The following is a 19313-nucleotide window of genomic DNA, read 5'->3' as shown; positions in this document are numbered from 1 at the left end:
AGATGTTGCCAAAGAGCTTTTGAAAGTGTACATTCTAGCCAACAGTTTATGACAGCCCCATTTTTCCATAATCTGCCAACCCTTAAAATTACCAGATTTTTAAATTTATGTCAATATTATTTTATGCAGTAGTATTTTGTTTTACTTTTATTTGCCTAACTTGTAGTAATATTGAACATATTTTCATGTATTTATTGGCCATTCTACTTTCTTCTATGAACTGCCTGTTCATATCCATTGTCCATTTTTCTGTTGGGGTGATTTGTTTTTATCTTGAGTTCGTTACATGAATTTTGTGGGTTGCCAATATCTTCTTCCAATTTGTGGCTTGTTCATTAACTCTTTTTGATTTTTTTCTCATGAAAATTTTATGATTTTTTTGGTCTTTTTTTACAAGAATTTTTTCTTCTTTTTTTATTTTTTATTTTTTCTTATACTTTAAGTTCTAGAGTATATGTGTACAATGTGCAGGTCTGATACATAGGTATACATTTGCTGCAAAAACTCATCATTTACATTAGGTATTTCTCCTAATGCTATCCCTCCCCCAGCCTCCCACCCCCCAACAGGCCCTGGTGTGTGATGTTCCCCACCCTGTGTCCGAGTGTTTTCATTGTTCAATTCCCACCTATGAGTGAGAACATGCGGTGTTTGGTTTTCTGTCTTTGTGATAGTTTGCTGAGAATGATAGTTTCCAACTTCATCCATGTCCCTACAAAGGACATGAATTCATCCTTTTTTATGACTGTATAGTATTCATTGGTGTATATGTGCCACATTTTCTTAATCCAGTCTATCACTGATGGACATTTGGGCTGGTTCCAAGTCTTTGCTATTGTGAATAGTGCCACAATAAACGTATATGTGCATGTGTCTTTATAGTAGCATGATTTATAATTCTTTGGGTATATATGCAGTAATGGGATTGCTGAGTCAAATGGTATTTCTAGTTCTAGATCCTTGAGGAATCGCCACACTGTCTTCCACAATGGTTGAACTAGTTTACACTCCCACCAACAGTGTAAAAGCATTCCTATTTCTCCACATCCTCTCCAGCATCTATTGTTTCCTGACTTTTTAATGATCGCCATCCTAACGGGCATGAGGGTATCTCATTGTGGTTTTGATTTGCATTTTCTGATGACCAGTGGTGATGAGTATTTTTTCATGTGTCTGTTGGCTGCATAAATGTCTTCTTTTGAGAAGTTTCTGTTCATGTTCTTTGCCCACTTTTTGATGGGATCGTTTGTTTTTTTCTTGTAAATTTGTTTGAGTTTTTCTTTCTTTTTTTCTTTTCTTTTTTCTTGTAAATTTGTAGAATCTAGATATTAGCCCTTTGTCAGATGGGTAGACTGCAAAAATTTTCTCCCATTCTGTAGGTTGCCTGTTCATTCTGATGGCAGTTTTTTTTTTTGCTGTGCAGAAGTTCTTTAGTGTAATTATATCCCATTTGTCAATTTTGGCTTTTGTTGCCATTGCTTTCGTGTTTTAGTTATGAAGTCCTTGCCCATGCCTATGTCCTGAATAGTATTGCCTAGGTTTTCTTCTAGGGTTTTTATGGTTTTAGGTCTAACATTTAAGTCTTTAATCTATCTTGAATTAATTTTTGTGTAAGGTGTAAGGAAGGGATCCAGTTTCAGCTTTCTACACATGGCTAGCCAGTTTTCCCAGCACCATTTATTAAATAGGGAATCCTTTTCTCATTGCTTGTTTTTGTCAGGTTTGTCAAAGAGCAGATGGTTGTAGATGTATGGTGTTATTTCTGAGGCCTCTGTTCTGTTCCATTGGTCTATATCTCTGTTTTGGCACCCATACCATGCTGTTTTGGTTACTGTAGCCTTGTAGTATAGTTTGATGTCAGGTAGCGTGATGCCTCCAGCTTTGTTCTTTTCACTTAGGATTGTCTTGGCAATGCAGGCTCCTTTTTGGTTCCATATGAACTTTAAAGTAGTTTTCTCCAATTCTGTGAAGAAAGTCTTTAGGAGCTTGATGGGGTTGGCATTGAATCTATAAATTACTTTGGGCAGTGTGGCCATTTTCACAATATTGATTCTTCCTATCCATGAGCATGGAATGTTCTTCCATTTGTTTGTGTCCTCTCATATTTCCTTGAGCAGTGATGTGTAGTTCTCCTTGAAGAGGTCCTTCAAATCCCTTGTAAGTTGGATTCCTAGGTAGTTTATTCTCTTTGTAGCAATTGTGAATGGGAGTTCACTCACGATTTGGCTCTCTGTTTGTCTGTTATTGGTGTATAGGAATGCTTGTGATTTTTGCACATTGATTTTGTATCCTGAGACTTTGCTGAAGTTGCTTATCAGCTTAAGGAGATTTTGGGCTGAGACGATGGAGTTTTCTACATATACGATCATGTCATCTGCAAACAGGGACAACTTGACTTCCTCTTTTCCTCATTGAATACCCTTTATTTCTTTTCTTGTCTGATTGCCCTGGCCAGAACTTCCAATACTATGTTGAACAAGAGTGGTGAGAGAGGGCTCTACGCAAGAAAACTAGAAAATCTAGAAGAAATGGATAAATTCCTGGACACATACACCCTCCCAAGACTAAACCAGGAAGAAGTTGAATCTCTGAATAGACCAATAACAAGATCTGAAATTGAGGCAATAATTAATAGCCTACCAACCAAAAAAAGTCCAGGACCAGACGGATTCACAGCCGAATTCTACCAGAGGTAAAAGAGGAGTTGGTACCATTCCTTCTGAAGCTATTTCAATCAATAGATAAAGAGGGAATGCTCCCTAACTGATTTTATGAGGCCAGCATCATCCTGATACCAAAGCCTGGCAGAGACACAACAAAAAAAGAGAATTTTAGACCAATATCCCTGATAAACATCAGTGCAAAAATCCTCAATAAAATACTGGCAAACTGAACCCAGCAGCACATCAAAAAGCTTATCCACCACGATCAAGTCGGTTTCATCCCTGGGATGCAAGGCTGGTTCAACATACGCAAATCAATAAACGTAATCCATCACATAAACAGAACCAACGACAAACCCCACATGATTAATCTCAGTAGAAGCAGAAGAGGCCTTCGACAAAATTCAACAGCCCTTCGTGCTAAAAACTGTCAAAAAACTCGGTATTGATGGAATGTATCTCAAAATAATAAGAGCTATTTATGACAAACCCACAGCCAGTATCATACTGGATGGGCAAAATATGGACACATTCCCTTTGAAAACTGGCACAAGATTTTTTCATCTTTTTTAGTTTTTGGGTTTTTTTACTACAAGAATATATTCTATTTTTTTATTTTTAAAGCTGTAGTATTGCCACTTTTTACTTCTGGATCTCAAATCTTGAATTTATGTATGGACTAATCCATCTATTTCCTACTATTTGGAAATTAATCTTCTGCCAAATACTATGTTTCCGTGTGTGTGGGTCTTTTTTCTGCTATTTTGTTCCATTGGTGTATTTGTTCACCTTGCCCAGTTCTAATTATTTTGACTTTATAATGAATCTTGAAATCTTAAAGTACATTGTTCTTCTTCAGGAGTCTCTCATCTATCCTTATGTCTTTGTGTTAATAGGTATATATTTTGTAATTCAGCTTGTTTAGTTCAGTGAAAAACCCTTGTTTTTCTACTAGAATTGCATTAAATAGTGTGAATAACTTGGGACATTTCAGTATTTTAAAATACTGAATCTTCCCATCCATGAGCATGATACATCTCTCCATTTATTTGTCTTATTTTACTTCTATCCATAAAAAAGTTTTCTTTCTCCGTAAAAAAGCTTGACACATCTTTTGTTGAACTTATTCTTAGTAGACTATAGTTTTGTCGCTTTGATGAATGCTGTTTTTTAAATAACATTTCCTAGAAGATTGGAGCTGGTGTATAGTAATGCTCTTGATTTTTCAATATTGATATTCTGTCAGTAACCCTGCCAAACTCTCATTTACACAATTATTTATGATTCAGTATACTTCTATTTCTTTCACTTCTTTTTTTCCTGGAGTTTTTGCACTGACAGTGTCTCTGCTACAGTATTGATGTAGTGAATACATCATGACCTTGTTCTTGAAAAGGAGCAAATTCAGTGATTCACTATTAAGCTTTACATGTATGCACGTATATACATATGCATGTATATATATGCACGCATATACATACGCATGTATATATGCACGTATATACATATGTATATAGACACACACACATGCGAATACTTTGTAAGTGGGAAGATACTCTTAACCAGACTTTCTCAATCTTAGCACTGTTGACATTTTGAGCCAGATGATTTCTTTGTTGTGAAGGACTGTCCTGTGCACTGTAGGATGTTTAGAAGTATCCCTAGGTTCCCCATAGTTATGACAATCAAAAATGTCTTCCCAACATTGCCGGATGTTCCCTAGAGGACAAAATCACTCATGGTTGAGAATTACTGCCCTAAATCAATTAAGGAAGCTATTTTCTACTATGTTTGCTAAAAGTTTTTAATCATAAAAAGGTATGGAATTTTAACAAACGCATTTTCTGTCTCTGTTGAAATTACCATTTTTTCCTCCTTTAATCTATTAATGTAGTGAATTACATTATTATTTTCTAATGTTAATCTATGATACAGTTTTATTAGCATACCATAGTCTGTGAATTGTACAAAACTATGATACTTTTCCTCAGTTTTGGGGGTGCAAACATTAAAACAAAACAATATAAGTTAGATCCCACATTATACATTGAATTTTAATTGCTATATTAGAGCCAGTTTTACTATCTGGCAATATAACTTGCCTGTTTTATTGACAATCTGGTTTTAAGTAATCTGTTTTGGGGCTTACTCTTTCACTTTGAATAATCAAGTGTTACCTCTACTTTTTTTACACACGGATTTTTCGCTTATAAGTTTGTCAAACTATTAACTCATTTAAATGTCAAATTACTAAAATAAAAATAAAATATCTTTGCTTTAATTATAGGTATAACAAAGGAATAGAACATTGATTATTTGTAACTAGTGGGAAAATTAGATATGGCTATTCATTCAGTTGTAAATACTATTATAAACATTAACTGTTTCCTGCTGGTCCTCACAATGGAAACGGGCAGCGTCACACTAAGTCTTGCTGTCATTTTCCTCTAAGTATTCTCTTAGAACTATATTTTCATAATCTTTGGAGGTGGTACATTTCAGACTAAAAGCAACTTTTCTGGTGGTTGTTTTAGCATTACTATGGAAATGAAACCACATGGAAGTAGAAATGTTGTGATGATTTTAATAAATAGACTTAGTAGAGTCGGTAATAATATCAATAAGGGGTAGAAAAATAACATTTCTAATCATAAACCAGAAGTTGACTGGGTTTAGGTAATAATTTGAGATAAATTTTATTGTGAGCTATTTTAAAGGCTTCTGCCTAATTTTTCTTTTTCCATCCTCTTATAGTCACGTTCTGTATGTAGCTCCCCTGTGATGGTAGCTCAGCCCATTTATCAGCAACCTGCATATCACTACCAGGTAAACATAAATTACAGTTAAAATTCTCTCTGAAACTTTCAGTCCTTTCTTAGCTAACTTTCATTTATTTCTCTCATGCAACTACTTTACTAATTACAAAGAGATACTTCATTAGAGAAATGTGAATCAAAACCACAATGATATACCATCTCACACCAGTCAGAATGGCTATTACTAAAAAGTCAAAAATAGCAGATGCTGGCGAGGTTACAGAGAACAGGAACACTTATACACCATTGGTTGGAGTGTAAATTAGTTCAACCATTGTGGAAAGCAGTATGGAGATTTCTCAAAGAACTAAAAGCAGAACTACCATTAGACCCATTACTGGGTATATACCCAGAGGAATATAAATCATTCTACCATAAAGACACATGCATGCGAATGTTCATTGCAGCAGTATTCACAATAGCAAAGACATGGAATGCCTATCAATGACAGATAGATAAAGAAAATGTGGTACATATACACCAAGGAATATTTTGCAGCCATAAAAAACAATGAGATCATATCTTTTGCAGGGACGTGGATGGAGCTGGAGGCTATTATCCTTAGCAAACTGACACAGGAACAGAAAACCAAATACCACATGTTCTCACTTAGAAGTGTGAGCTAAATGATGAGAACTCATGAACACAAAGAAGGGAACAGTAGACACTGTGGTCTACTTGAGGGTGGAGGGTGGGAGGAGGGAGAAGAGCAGAAAAGATAACTATTGGGTACTGGGCTATGAAATAATTTGTGCAACAAACTCCTGTGACACGAGTTTACCTATGTAACAAACCTTCACATGTATCCCTGAACCTAAAATAAAAGTTTTAAAAATAAATAAAATAAATGATTAGTTAGAAAATAAAAAATAAAAAAGAGTTAATCCTTGGTAGTGTTTTTTTCTTTTTAAAATTTTTTTCATTGACAAATGATAATTATACCTATTCATGGGGTATGTAGTGATGTTTTGATACATATAATATGGTGATCAAATCAGAGTAATTAGCATATCCATCATCTCAAACATGAATCATTTATTTGTGTTGGGAGCATTCAATAGCCTCCTTCTAGCTATTTGAAACTATGTATTATTGTTAACTATAGTCATCTTATAGTGGTATAGAACATTAGAACTTATTCCTCCCATCTAGCTGTAATTTTAGGGGCGTTTGGGATTTTTTGTTTATTTTTTTTAATTTTTATTTCCACAGGTTTGTGGGGAACAGATAGTATTTGGTTACATGAGTAAGTTCTTTAATGGTGATTTGTGAGATTTTTGATGCACCCATCACCCGAGCAGTATACACTGAACACAATTTGTAGTCTTTTATCCCTTACCCCCTTCCCGCCCCTTCTTCCTAAGTCCTCAAAGTCCATTGTATCATTCCTATGCCTTCTCATCCTCATAGCTTAGCTCCCACTTATGAGTGAGAACATAGGATGTTTGGTTTTCCATTCCTGAGGTAGCTGTAATTTTGTATCCTTTCACAAATCTCTCCCTATTCCTCCTTTCCCTCTATCCTTCTCAGCCCCCGGTATTCTTTTTACTTCTATGAGATCAATTTATTTTTATTTATTTATTTTTTGTAGCACATGGTACTCTTTATTGTGACGCTCAGTGGAAAACATCTGTAAACCGGCTTACTGTAGTGATGACAGTTGCAACTCATGCTAAGGCACTTTTATCATATAAAAAATGGATTAGGGTAGGAGTTACATTCATTTCTTTTTGACAGCAATGGGACCTGAATTCAGAGCTTTGTAGGCATATGCAACTTTTACATCACTTTATGATTTGTGAGTTTATTTCCTTTAAAAAAAAAAAATGCCTTCTTGCCATATGTAAGTCTAAATGCTGCATATACAAAAACAGGAATACAAGTTGAATTGAGCAACCAGTGTAGACCAGCAGAGGATAAGCTACTCTCTTGTAAACATTGTTTGAAAGGCAGTTGAAAAGACTTGGAATTTTATCACTTATTACAAGAAAGAGGGGGAAAATAAAACTTTTTTATTTCAAAAATATCTGTGCAGGTGACAGATTTTTGAGATCAGTGTTTTTTGGCTTCCACATATGCATGAGAACATGTGTTGTTTAACTTTCTGTTCCTGGCTTATTTCATTTAACATAATGACCTCCAGTTCCATCCATGCTGCCATGAATGATAGGATTTTATTCTTTTTTATAGCCAAATAGTATTCCGTCGTGTATATATATGCCACATTTTCTTTATTCATCTGTTGTTGGACACCTAGGTTGATTTCATATTTTGGCTATTGTGAATAATGCTGTAATAAACATGGGGGTGCAGATGTCTCTCTGAATCAATGATTTCCTTTTCTCCAAATAAATTCCGCATAGTGGGATTACCAGATCATATGGTAGTTCTACTTGTAGTTTTTTCAGGGACCTCCATACTGTTCTCCACAGTGGTTATACTAGTTTGCATTCCTACTAACAATGTAGAAGAGTTTCCTTTTCTCTACATCCTCACCAGCCTTTGTTATTTTCTCTTTTTGACAATAACCATCCTAACTGGGGTAGATAATACCTCATTGTGGTTTTGACTTACAGTTTCCTGATAATTAGTGATGTTGATCATTTTTTCAAATATTTGTTAGCCATTTCTTTGCCTTCTTTTGAGAAATGTCTATTCAGATCATTTTCCCATTTTTAATCAGTTTATTTTTTGTTTATTTTGCTGTTGTTTATTTTGTTTATCCTTGTATATTTTAATATTAATTCTGTGTCAGATAGGTAGTTTACAGATGTTTTCTACCATTCAACAGGTTGTGTCTTCACTCTGTTGATTGTTTTCTTCACTGTGCAGGAACTTTTTAGTTTAATGTATTCAAACTAATGGAATAAATTTGGGAGAATTCCCTCTGCTTCGATTTTTTGGAATAGTTTGGGAAGACCTGTATTCTTACCTAAAGGTTTGGTAGAATTCAGCCATGTAGTTCTGGACTTTTCTTTGTTGGAAGACGTTTTAATTACTGATTCAATCTTGTTACTTAAATTTGTTTCTTCAGGTTTTCTTTTCATTTTCTTTTCTTTTTTTTTTTTTTTAAAGACGGAGTCTCGCTCTGTCGCCCAGGCTGGAGTGCAGGTGGCGCAATCTCGGCTCACTGCAAGCTCGGCCTGCCAGGTTCACGCCGTTTTCCTGCCTCAGCCTCCCGAGTAGCTGGGACTACAGGCGCCCGCCACCTCGCCCGGCTAATTTTTTATTTTTTTTAGTAGAGACGGGGTTTCACCGTGTTAACCAGGATGGTCTCAATCTCCTGACCTCGTGATCGACCCGCCTTGGCCTCCCAAAGTGCTGGGATTACAGGCATGAGCGACTGCGCTTGGCCTTGTTTCTTAAGGTTTTCGATTTCTTCAATCTTGGTTTAGTCTTGGCAGATTGTGTATGTTCAGGAATTTATCTGTTTCTTCTAGGTTTTCTAATTTATTGGCATATAGTTGTTCATAATAGTCTCTACTGATCCTTTGTATTTATGGTATCCATTGTGATGTCTTTTTCATTGCTGATTTTATTTATTTGGATCTACTTTCTTTTTTTTTCTTAGACTAACTAATGGTTTGTCGATTTTATCTTTTTAAAAAGTCAACCTTTTGTTAATCTTTTGTATTGTTATGTAGTCTCAACATTGTTTATTTCTGCCTTAATTATTATTATTTCTTTTCTTCTACTAATTTTGGGTTTAGCTTGTTCTTGCTCTTATAATTCTTAGAGGTACATTGTAAGGGTGTTTATTTGAAATATTTCTAATCTTTTGATGTAAGCATTCATTGCTATAAATTTGCCTCTTAATACTGCTACTGTTGTGTCCCATAGGTTTCGGTATGTTGTGTTTCTGTTTTCATTCTTAATTTCTTCCTTCACCCACTGGTCATTCAGCAGTATGTTGCTTAATTTCCATGAATTTGTATAGTTTTGAATGTTTTTCTTCTTATTGATGTCTTCTTTTATTCTATTGTGTCAGATGAGATACTTGATATAATTTCAGTTTTTTTTAATTTTTTGAGACTTGTTTTGTTTCCTAAAATATGGTAATTCTGGAGAATGTTTTATATGCTGATGAAAAGAAAGTATATTCTGCAACTGTTCAGTTAAATGTTCTCAAAATAGCTGTTAGGTCTGTTTGGCCTATGGTGCAGTTTAAATCCATGTTTCTTTGTTTTTGGGGTTTTTTTTGGTTTGTTTTTGTTTTTGTTTTTTGTTTTTTGTTTTGTTTTGAGAAAGAGTCTCACTCTTGTCACGCAGGCTAGAGTGCAATGGCATGATCTCGGATCACTGCAACCTCTGCCTCCCAGGTTCAAGCAATTCTCCTGCCTCAGCCTCCTGAGTAGCTGGGATTACAGGTGCACGCCACCACGCCAGGCTAATTTTTGTGTTTTTAGTAGAGATGGGGTTTCACCATGTTGGTCAGGCTGGTCTCGAACTCTTGAACTCATGATCTGCCCACCTTGGCCTCCCAAAGTGCTGGGATTACAGGCCTGAGCCACTGTGCCCAGCCTGTTTATTTTCTTTCTAGATAATCTGTCCAATGCTGAGAGTGGGGTGTTGAAGTCCCCAACCACTATTTTATTGGGGTTTCTCCCTCTCTCTTTAGATCAAATAAGACTTGCTTTATATATCTGGGTGCTTTGTGTTGGGTACATATGTATTTACATTGTTATATTCTCTTGTGGAATTGATCCCTTTATTATTATATAAATGTCCTTCTTTGTCTCTTTTTAAAGCTTTTAACTTGAAGTCGGTTTTGTCTGATATAAGTATAGCTATTCCTGCCTGCTTTGGTTTCCATTTGCATAGAACATGTCTTTCTATCCCTTCACTTTCAGCCTAGGTGTGTCTTTACAAGTAAGGTGAGTTTCTTTTAGGTAGCATTCTTTTTTTAATCTATTCACCCAGTCTCTATCTTTTAAATGGAGAATTTAACCCATTTGAATTCAGGGCTGTTATTGACAGGTGAGGACATCCTGTCATTTTATTTATTGTTTTCTGGTTATTTTGCATATCTTTTGTTCCTTGTTCCTTCTCTTTTTGGTGATTTTTTGTGGCTGGGTTCTCTGTAATTATAAGATTTGATTCTTTTCTTCTCTTTGTCCTTTGTGTAATGACTGTCCCAGTGAATTTTATAGTTTTGCATGTTTCATGAGGGTTGTTATCATCCTTTCACTTCCTGATGTAAGACTCCCTTGAATATTTTTTTTGTAAGGCCAATCTAGTAGTGATAAATTCTCTCAGTTTTTGCTTGTCTATGAAAGAGTTGGTTTTTTTAAGAGACAGAGTGTAGTGGCATGATCATAGCTCACTGCAGCATCAAACTCGTAAGCTCAAGTAATCCCTCCCACCTTAGCCTGCCACATAGCTGAGACTACAGGCATGTGCCATGCCTGCTAATTTTTTTTAAGAGATAGGGTCTTGCTATGTTGCCCAGGCTGGTCTCAAATTCCTGGGCTCAAGTAATCTTCCTGCCTTAGTCTCCCAAAGCACTGGGATTACAAGTGTGAGCCACCACACCTGGCCGTGTAAAAGAGTGTATTTCTCCTTCATTTCTAAAAGATAGCTTTACTGGGTCTAATATTCTTGGCTGGCAGGGTTTTTTTCCTTCAGTATTTTGAATGTATCTAAATATATCATCCATTCTCCCCAGTAAGATTTCTGCTAAGAAATCTACTGTTAGTATAAGGGGGATTCCTTTAATTGTGACTTGACACATTTTTCTTGCTGCTTTTAAAATTCTTTCTCTTTGACTTTTAACAATTTGACTATAATGTGACTCTGAGAGGATCCGTTAGATTGAATCTACTAGGATTCTTTGAGTTCCCCAGACCTGGATATCCATCTCTTCTCCCAAGACTTGGAAAATGTTCTGCTATTATTTCATTAAATGTGTTGTCCTCACATTTTCCCTTCTCTTTTCCTTCTTAAATGCTCATTATATGAATGAATATTTATTCTCTTCATGGTGTCTTATAAATCCTGTGGGTTTTCTTCATTCTTCTTTTTTTTTTTTTTTGTCTGCCTGTGTTATTTCAAAAGACCTGTCTTCAAGTTCAGAAATTCTTTCTTCTGCTTGGTCTAGTGTATTGTTGAAGATCTCAGTTGTATTTTTATTTCATTCATTGAATTCTTCAGCTCTAGGATTTCTGTTGTTTTTTTATGATATCTATCTCTTTGTTAAATTTCTCATTCAAATTATGAGTTGTTTTCCTGATTTTGTTGAATTGTATGTCTGTGTTCTCTTGTATCTCGCTGAATTTCCTTAAAATTATTATTTTGAATTCTTTTTCTGGCAGTATGAAATATATGCAAATATTTCCCTATGATTGGGGTCTGTTACTAGAGAATTACTATTTTTATTGGAGGTAACATGTTTCGTTGATGGTTGATGTGTCCCTACATTGATTTCTACACATCTGGTACAAAAGTCACCTTTTCAAATTTGAAGTAGGTTTCATAGGGGAAGACTTATTTCTGTGAATGGATTTTGGGGTGTTGGTTCAGTGGGGTGCATTGGCCTTGGTTCTAGGTGGACATAGTAGGGTAGTCTCTGTGTAGTCTCTTAAGCTGTAATACTCTCTAGTTGTATTTGCAAGTTTCTCAGTGACCTAGGACAAGAGAGTCTGTGATAATGGTGGTGGGGCTTGGGCTTGCTGGGCTGTTCCTCAGGTCAGGGCTGTGTACATGAACATGGTAAGTCTGGCTCACTTGGCTTGGGGCCACAGGGCTGTTACTCTGGCTGAGAGCACAAGCATGCAGTTTCTCAGCCAGCCTCGGGGAGTGCCCACCAAAGGCAGCCTGTGGGGCTGTTTCTCGGGTTGGGTATGCAGGCACATGGCTCCTTGGCTGACCTGGGGGTGCATCTGCTGGGGACAACCCATGGGACTGTTTCTCAGGCCGTGGACACAGCTGCATGGCTGCTCAGTTGGCTAGAGACGTGTTTGTCAGGGACTGTTCCTCCAGCTCGGGATGCAGGTACACAACTGCTCACCTGGTCCAGGGGGCATGTCTGCTGGGGGTGGCCCACAGGGCTATTTCTCCAGTCTGGGACATAGGCACAAGGTGGATCACCTGGCCTGGAAACGTTTCTGTTAGGGCTGTTCCATAGGCCCAGAATGCAGGCACAGGGCTATTGGTCAGCCTGGGATCATGCCCACTGGAAGCAGCCTGTGGGGCTTCTTCTCAGGCCTTGGACACAGGTTCAAGGCTGCTCAGCTGTCCTGGGGATGTGTCTGCTAGAGGGGTGGGCACGAGGCCAATTCTTAGGCCTGAGGCATGGACACACAGCCACTCCACTCCCCTGGGGACGTTTCTGCCAGTGGCAGTACCCAGAGCTGTTTCTTGGGCTCTAATTATATGCACAGGATAGGTCAGGGGCTTGTCTGCAGGGCATGAGGCACCTCTGGGCTGTTTCTCAGCCCTGTATGCAGGTGTGTAACCATTCCGTCCCGGCAGCATGTCAGCTGCTACCAGGCTTGAGGACCTCTCCTGCTCAGGGGAGTGCAGCAGTTTGACCAGCTAAAGAGTGGGTTCACCCTGGGCAGGTCAGCCAAATTGTTCCTCTAGCTGGAGGTGAGGGCAACAGAAGGTGGTTTCCGTACTGTACAGAGCCAGAATCACGGCCAATCTTAAGCCTCAGGTTCCATGCTGCTGGGGTTGTGTTCAGCCACTGCTACGGACTTGGCGGAATGAAAATGGAACCCCAGTGCTGGAGACGTGCAATAGCTATTGGCCCCCTAGAAGAGGGAGCACTTCAGAGGCGGCTGTGGCCTCAAGATGCTGTCACACTGTAGCAGCTTGGCTCACAGGATGGGATTGAGGGGGTGAGGAGTACATACTTTGTACTCCTAATTTGGGACAACGCAGCCACGAATTCCCAGCAACTCTTCAAACTGTGAGACTATGGGATTCTCCTGTTGCAAGGAGTGTGGGTGTTTGCAGTAGCAATGCAGGCTGGTGGGGATCTTCTGCGTACCTTTTCCCTGCAATAAGAAATTGCAGGACTCCAGGCAGATCCAATCTTAGCAAAAGAGAAGGGGTTGCAGAGGCTGAGTGGCTCCATGCTGTGCTCCTGGATTTGCAATCACCACAGGTGTGTCTCCACTCCCCTGCTGCACTCTAGCACTCTCCCTTTAATGCTCCTATCAAATTGTAGCTGTTTATTCATTGCCTTAGTCCTTTCTTGTGGCGGGATGGGGAGCCAGTGGAAAATGAATACCAGGCATCTCTGGTCAGCCATCTTGCTGACATCATGCCTCTCTTTTTTCACGAGGGAACTAAACAATATCATACAAGAAGATGGACTCTTTGCTTCCTTTTACCAAATGTAATGAGGTCAGTTTTGCTCCCCTGGCTAACATTTAATCTAAAAAGTCTTCAGCAATAATTCCCAAAGTAAGATACAGGTATTGGACTGCAAGCTGGTTTTTTAATGTTAACATACGTCAGTTTCTGGCTATATTATATTTAACATAATTTATATTAAAGTAAATAATATATTGTGGTTTATTATATATTATGACATCCTCTTTCAGTTAACCAGCACTCTTCATTAATTCTAGTGAGAAACTGGGGATAAGTGAACTATAATGACAGACCATTTTGGTCTATAGCGGGGTCATCAGACTATGGCTTGCAGAACAAACTCTAGCAGCAGCCTGCTTTTGTAAATAAAGCATTATTGGAACACAGCCACTTTTGTTTACTTATTGTCTATGGCTGTTTTTGTGCTACAGTAGACGAGTTGAGTAGTTGGCAGTTACTCTTCTTTTTCCCCTTATCCCAGCCCTAGGCAACCAGTAATCTACTTACCTGTTTTTCTAGATTTGCCTATTCTGGATATATCCTATAAAAACAATCATACAATATGTGGTCTTTTGTGACTGGCTTCTTTCATTTAGCATAATGATTTCAAGATTTATCTGTGTCATGATAAATGAGACATGGCATGTCTTAGTACTTCATTCTCAAATAATAATATCCCATTGTATGGATACACTGTACCACATTTTGTTTATCCATTCATCAGATGATGGACGCTTGAGTTATTTCTACTTTTTGACTGTTATAAATAATGCTGCGATGGACATTCACATACAAATTTTATGTGAATATATATTGTTAATTCTGTTAGGTCTTGTAACTAGGGTGGAATTGCTGGGTCATATGGTAACTCTGTTTAACCTTTTAAGGAAGTATTTATTTTCCTAAAGGGGTGCACCGTTTTACATTCCAACCAGCAGATTATGGGGGTTCTAATTTCTCCACATGCCCATCAACACTTATGATCTACTTTTTTGATTAAAGCCATCCTAGTGGGTATGAAGTGTATTATGGTTGTATTATGGTTTTGATTTGTATTTCCCTGAAGGCTAGTGGTGTCGAGCGTTATTTCTTGTGTTTATTGGCCATATGCATATCTTCTTTGGAGAAAAGTCTATTCATATCATTTACCTATTTTTAAGTTGGGTTACTTGCCTTTTGATTATTAAGTTGTAAGCGTTCTTTATACATTCTTGATATAAGTTCCATATTTTCTCTCATCCTGTGGGTTGTATTTTCACTTGCACAAAAGTTTTGATGAAATCAAATTTAACTATTTTTTGTTGTTGCTTTGTTGTTTGTGCTTTTGGAATCATAATTTTACAAACATTTCCTAATTCAAGGTCAAGACATTTACATCTATGTTTTTTTCTAAGAGTTTTATAATTTTAGCTCTTACATTTAAGTCTCTGGTCCATTTTGAGTTAATTTTTGTATATGGCTTTAGTTGATTTTTGTGTATGGTGTGAGGGTTCAACTTCATATTTTTGCCTGTAGATATCTAGTTTTAACCCTTATTTATAATCTGAGTGGGTTTTTCTTTTCTTTTATTTAATTTTAGGCCACCGCACAGTATTTACCAGGACAGTGGCAGTGGAGTGTTCCTCAGGTAAATGTTAACTTTCAATATATAATTTTAAATCCTTCTTTCGTTATATTCTTGTGATGACTGCATGAATACTAAAGTCAGGAGAACTAGATTTGAGACCTTCCTCTATTTATTAACATTCTTTTGGCAGTTTGTTTTCAGTTTCTTCATTTGTAAAAATGTATGTAATGATACTATACCTGTGTAAGTTTCCTTATATGATTTTTGTGAATATCAAATGATAATGCATAAGTGAAAGCATTTTATAAATGTGTACTGTATAAACATGAAAACTTACTCTTTTTTACTATTAGTATTATTTGAAAATTTAGCATTTTTCTAGCTTCACTTGGATTTGGCTTCAGTTCTTATTCCGTTCCTAAATAAGTATTCTATTTTCCAACTTTTGGTGACAAACAGTACTTCACCAAAAAATTGTTTAATGACATTTTCCCACTTCCTTTAGAAGTCACAGAGCTGAGAGCAGACATTTATGTCAATTTAAATACCATAGGTCACTTTATTACAAACTTTACTGGTGATATTAATATAACCATAATTATTATCTGGATTTATATATGAGGTTCTGAGTCATTAAGAAGTTTTAGTGCTTACCAGTGATAAGATTATTTACATCTACACAATTGGAATTTATAACAGATTAGTTTCTGATCCATTGCTGAGATACTTCTGTGCTATTCCTAAAAAAAAATTTAGTAAAATATAAAGCAAATACTTCTCTCATCTGTTGGCTAAGTCATTTGGTTTAACAGAGATAAGTAATCGTATTTGAATTAGAAATGTGGTTTTGTGTTTTAGCCTCCTGCCTCTTCTGCTCCCTTCTTATACCTGCAACCTTCTGAGGTTATTTATCAACCAGTGGAAATTGCACAGGATGGTGGATGTGTTCCTCCTCCACTGTCTCTGATGGAAACTTCAGTTCCAGAGGTATGTATTAGTCTTAAAGTAATTGATCTATAACTACCTCATGTTAATATTTATTTCTTTTTCTCTTTTTTAAATTTGTTCACGACCCTCATTGAAACTGCTTCATCTTCTGTTTTGTTGATTTATTCAAATCTCTTCCCCTTTCTTATATCTAAGAATGCATCATCTTAGACTTTTTCACTAACTAGTTCTGAACCGTTCCCCAAATCAACCATTCACTCCACTATGCTAATCTTTGATTTGATCTTTTTGACATAGTAAAATTCCAAATACCCTGCATTCTCATTTTGCCTGTCAATCTGTATTGTTACTAACATTCTAATAGTCAAAAGCATATAATTAAGATGAAGAAGAAAAAAATCTCTAAAAAAATTCTTCCTACAAAAATGTAAATTAAATTTATAATTACAAATTTTAATATCCTCTTCAGCATCTTTAAATTATATTTCTGATCCATTACTTATAGCTTCACCATCTGTGTGCCAGGAACTGTGCATGGTATGTTTTATTTTATATTTTATTTATTTTATATTATTTTAAGTTCCAGTATATATGTGTAGGATGTGCAGGTTTATTACCTAGGTAAACCTGTGCCATGTTGGTTTTCTGCATCTATTAGCCCATCCCCTAGGTGTTAAGCCTGGCACGCATTAGCTATTTTTCCTGATGCTCTCCCTTCCCCAGCCCCCAACAGGTCCCACTGTGTGTTGTTCCCCTCCCTGTGTCCATGTGTTCTCATTGTTCAGCTTCCACTTACAAGTGAGAATGTGCGGTGTTTCGTTTTCTGTTCCTATGTTAGTTTGCTGAGGATAATGGCTTCCAGCTCCTTCCAGCAAAGGACATGATCTCGTTCCTTTTTATGGCTGCATAGCATTCCATGGTGTATATGTACCATATTTTCTTTATCCAGTCTATCACAGATGAGCATTTGTGTCGATTCCATGTCTTTGCTATTGTGAATTGTGCTGCAATGAACATATACATGCATGTATCTTTATAATAAAATGATTTATATTTCTTTAGGTATATACCCAGTAATGGGATTGCTGGGTCAAATGATATTTCTGCCTCTAGGTCTTTGAGGAATCACCACACTGTCTTCCACAATGGTTGAACTAAATTTACATTTCCACCAACAGTGTAAAAAAGCATTCCTATTTCTCCACAGCCTCACCAGCATCTGTTGTTTCTTGACTTTTTAATAATCGCCATTCTGACTGGTATGAGATGGTATCTCATTGTGGTATTGATTAGCATTTCTCCAATGATCAGTGATGTTGAGCTTTTTTTATGTTTGTTGGCTGGATAAATGTCTTTTTTGAGAAGTGTCTGTTCATGTCCTTTGCCAACTTTTTAACGAGGTTCTTTTTTTTTTTCTTGTGAATTTGTTTAAGTTCCTTGTACATTCTGGATGTTGGACTTTTGTCAGATGGATAGATTGCAAAAATTTTCTCCCATGCTGTAGGTTGTCTGTTGACTCTGATGATAATTTCTTTTGTTGAGCAGAAGCTCTTTAGTTAATTAAAACCCATTTGTCAATTTTTGCTTTAGTTGCAATTGCTTTTGATGTTTTCATCATGAAGTCTTTGCCTGTGCCTAAGTCCTGAATGAATGGTATTGCCTATATTTTCTTCTATGGTTTGTGTGTGTCTGTGTGTGTGTGTGTTTGTTTGTTTGTTTGTTTTGGTTTCTCTTTTTTTTTTTTTTTTTTTTTTGAGACGGAGTCTCGCTCCATCACCCAGACTAAAGTGCAATGGCGTGATCTCATCTCACTGCAACCTCCACCTCCCAGGTTCGAGCGATTCTCCTGCCTCAGCCTCCTGAGTAGCTGGAACTACAGGCACGTGCCACCTCGCCCAGCCAGCTAATTTTTTCTTATTTTTAGTAGAGACGGGGTTTCACCATGTTAGCCAGGATGGTCTCGATCTCCTGACCTCGTGATCTGCCCACCTCGGCCTCCCAAAGTGCTCGGATTACAGGCATGAGCCACCACACCCAGTCCTTCTATGGTTTTGGTAGTTTTGGGTTTTACACTTAAGTCTTTAATCCATCTTGAGTTAATCTTTGTATAAGGTGTAAGGAAGGGGTCCAGTTTCAATTTTCTATATATGGCTACACAGTTTTCCCAGGACCATTTTTTTGTTATTATACTTCGTGATCTGGGATACATATGCAGAACGTGCAGATTTGTTACATAGGTATGCATGTGCCATGGTGGTTTACTGCACCCATCAACCCATCATCTACATTAGGTATTTCTCCTAATGCTATCCCTCCCCTTGCCTCCCCCCACCAATAGGCCCTGGTGTGTGATGTTCCCCTCCCTATGTCCATGTGTTCTCATTGTTCAACTCCCACTTATGAGTGAGAGCATGCAGTGTTTGGTTTTCTGTTCTTGTGTTTGCTGAAAATAATGGTTTCCAGCTTCATCCATGTCCCTGCAAAGGACATGAATTCATTCTTTTTTATGGCTGCAGAATATTCCATAGTATATGTGTCACATTTTCTTTATCCAGTCTATCATTGATGGGCATTTGGGTTGGTTCCAAGTCTTTGCTATTGTAAATAGTGCTGCAATAAACATACATGTGCATGTGTCTTTATAGAAGAATGATTTATAAACCTTTTGATATATATCCAGTAATGGGATTGCTGGGTCAAATGGTATTTCTGGTTCTAGATCCTTGAGGAATCGCCACACTGTTTTCCACAATGGTTGAACTAATTTACACTCCCACCAACAGTGTAAAAGCATTCCTATTTCTCCACATCCTCTCCAGCATCTGTTGTTTCCTGACTTTTTAATGATCGCCATGCTAACTGACATGAGATGGTATCTCCTTGTGGTTTTGATTTGCATTTCTCTAATGACCAGTGATAATGAGCTTTTTTTCATACGTTTGTTGGCCACATAAATGTCTTCTTTTGAGAAGTGTCTATTCATATCCTTCACCCACTTTT

The 19313-nt window shown here is 37.1% G+C and overlaps 1 protein-coding gene across 2 annotated transcripts in view; it reads left to right on the top strand.

Moving 5' to 3' along the window:
- The window catches only part of BOLL (boule homolog, RNA binding protein), a 60122-nt gene that overhangs the window by 16107 nt on the left and 24702 nt on the right, over positions 1 to 19313 (top strand). The window contains exons 7-9 of one of the 2 annotated variants that reach the window (XM_005573836.5): positions 5418 to 5489; positions 15378 to 15425; positions 16224 to 16352. In XM_005573836.5, the coding sequence (XP_005573893.2) occupies positions 5418 to 5489; positions 15378 to 15425; positions 16224 to 16352 (249 nt within the window). The remainder of the gene's footprint in view (positions 1 to 5417; positions 5490 to 15377; positions 15426 to 16223; positions 16353 to 19313) is intronic. The other variant, XM_065525828.2, reaches the window with a different exon arrangement.

The sequence above is a fragment of the Macaca fascicularis genome, chromosome 12, assembly GCF_037993035.2.
Source record: "Macaca fascicularis isolate 582-1 chromosome 12, T2T-MFA8v1.1".
NCBI classification, from domain to species: domain Eukaryota; kingdom Metazoa; phylum Chordata; class Mammalia; order Primates; family Cercopithecidae; genus Macaca; species Macaca fascicularis.
The sequence above is the reverse complement of the archived record's forward strand: the minus strand, read 5'-3'. Positions and strand labels throughout refer to the sequence as shown.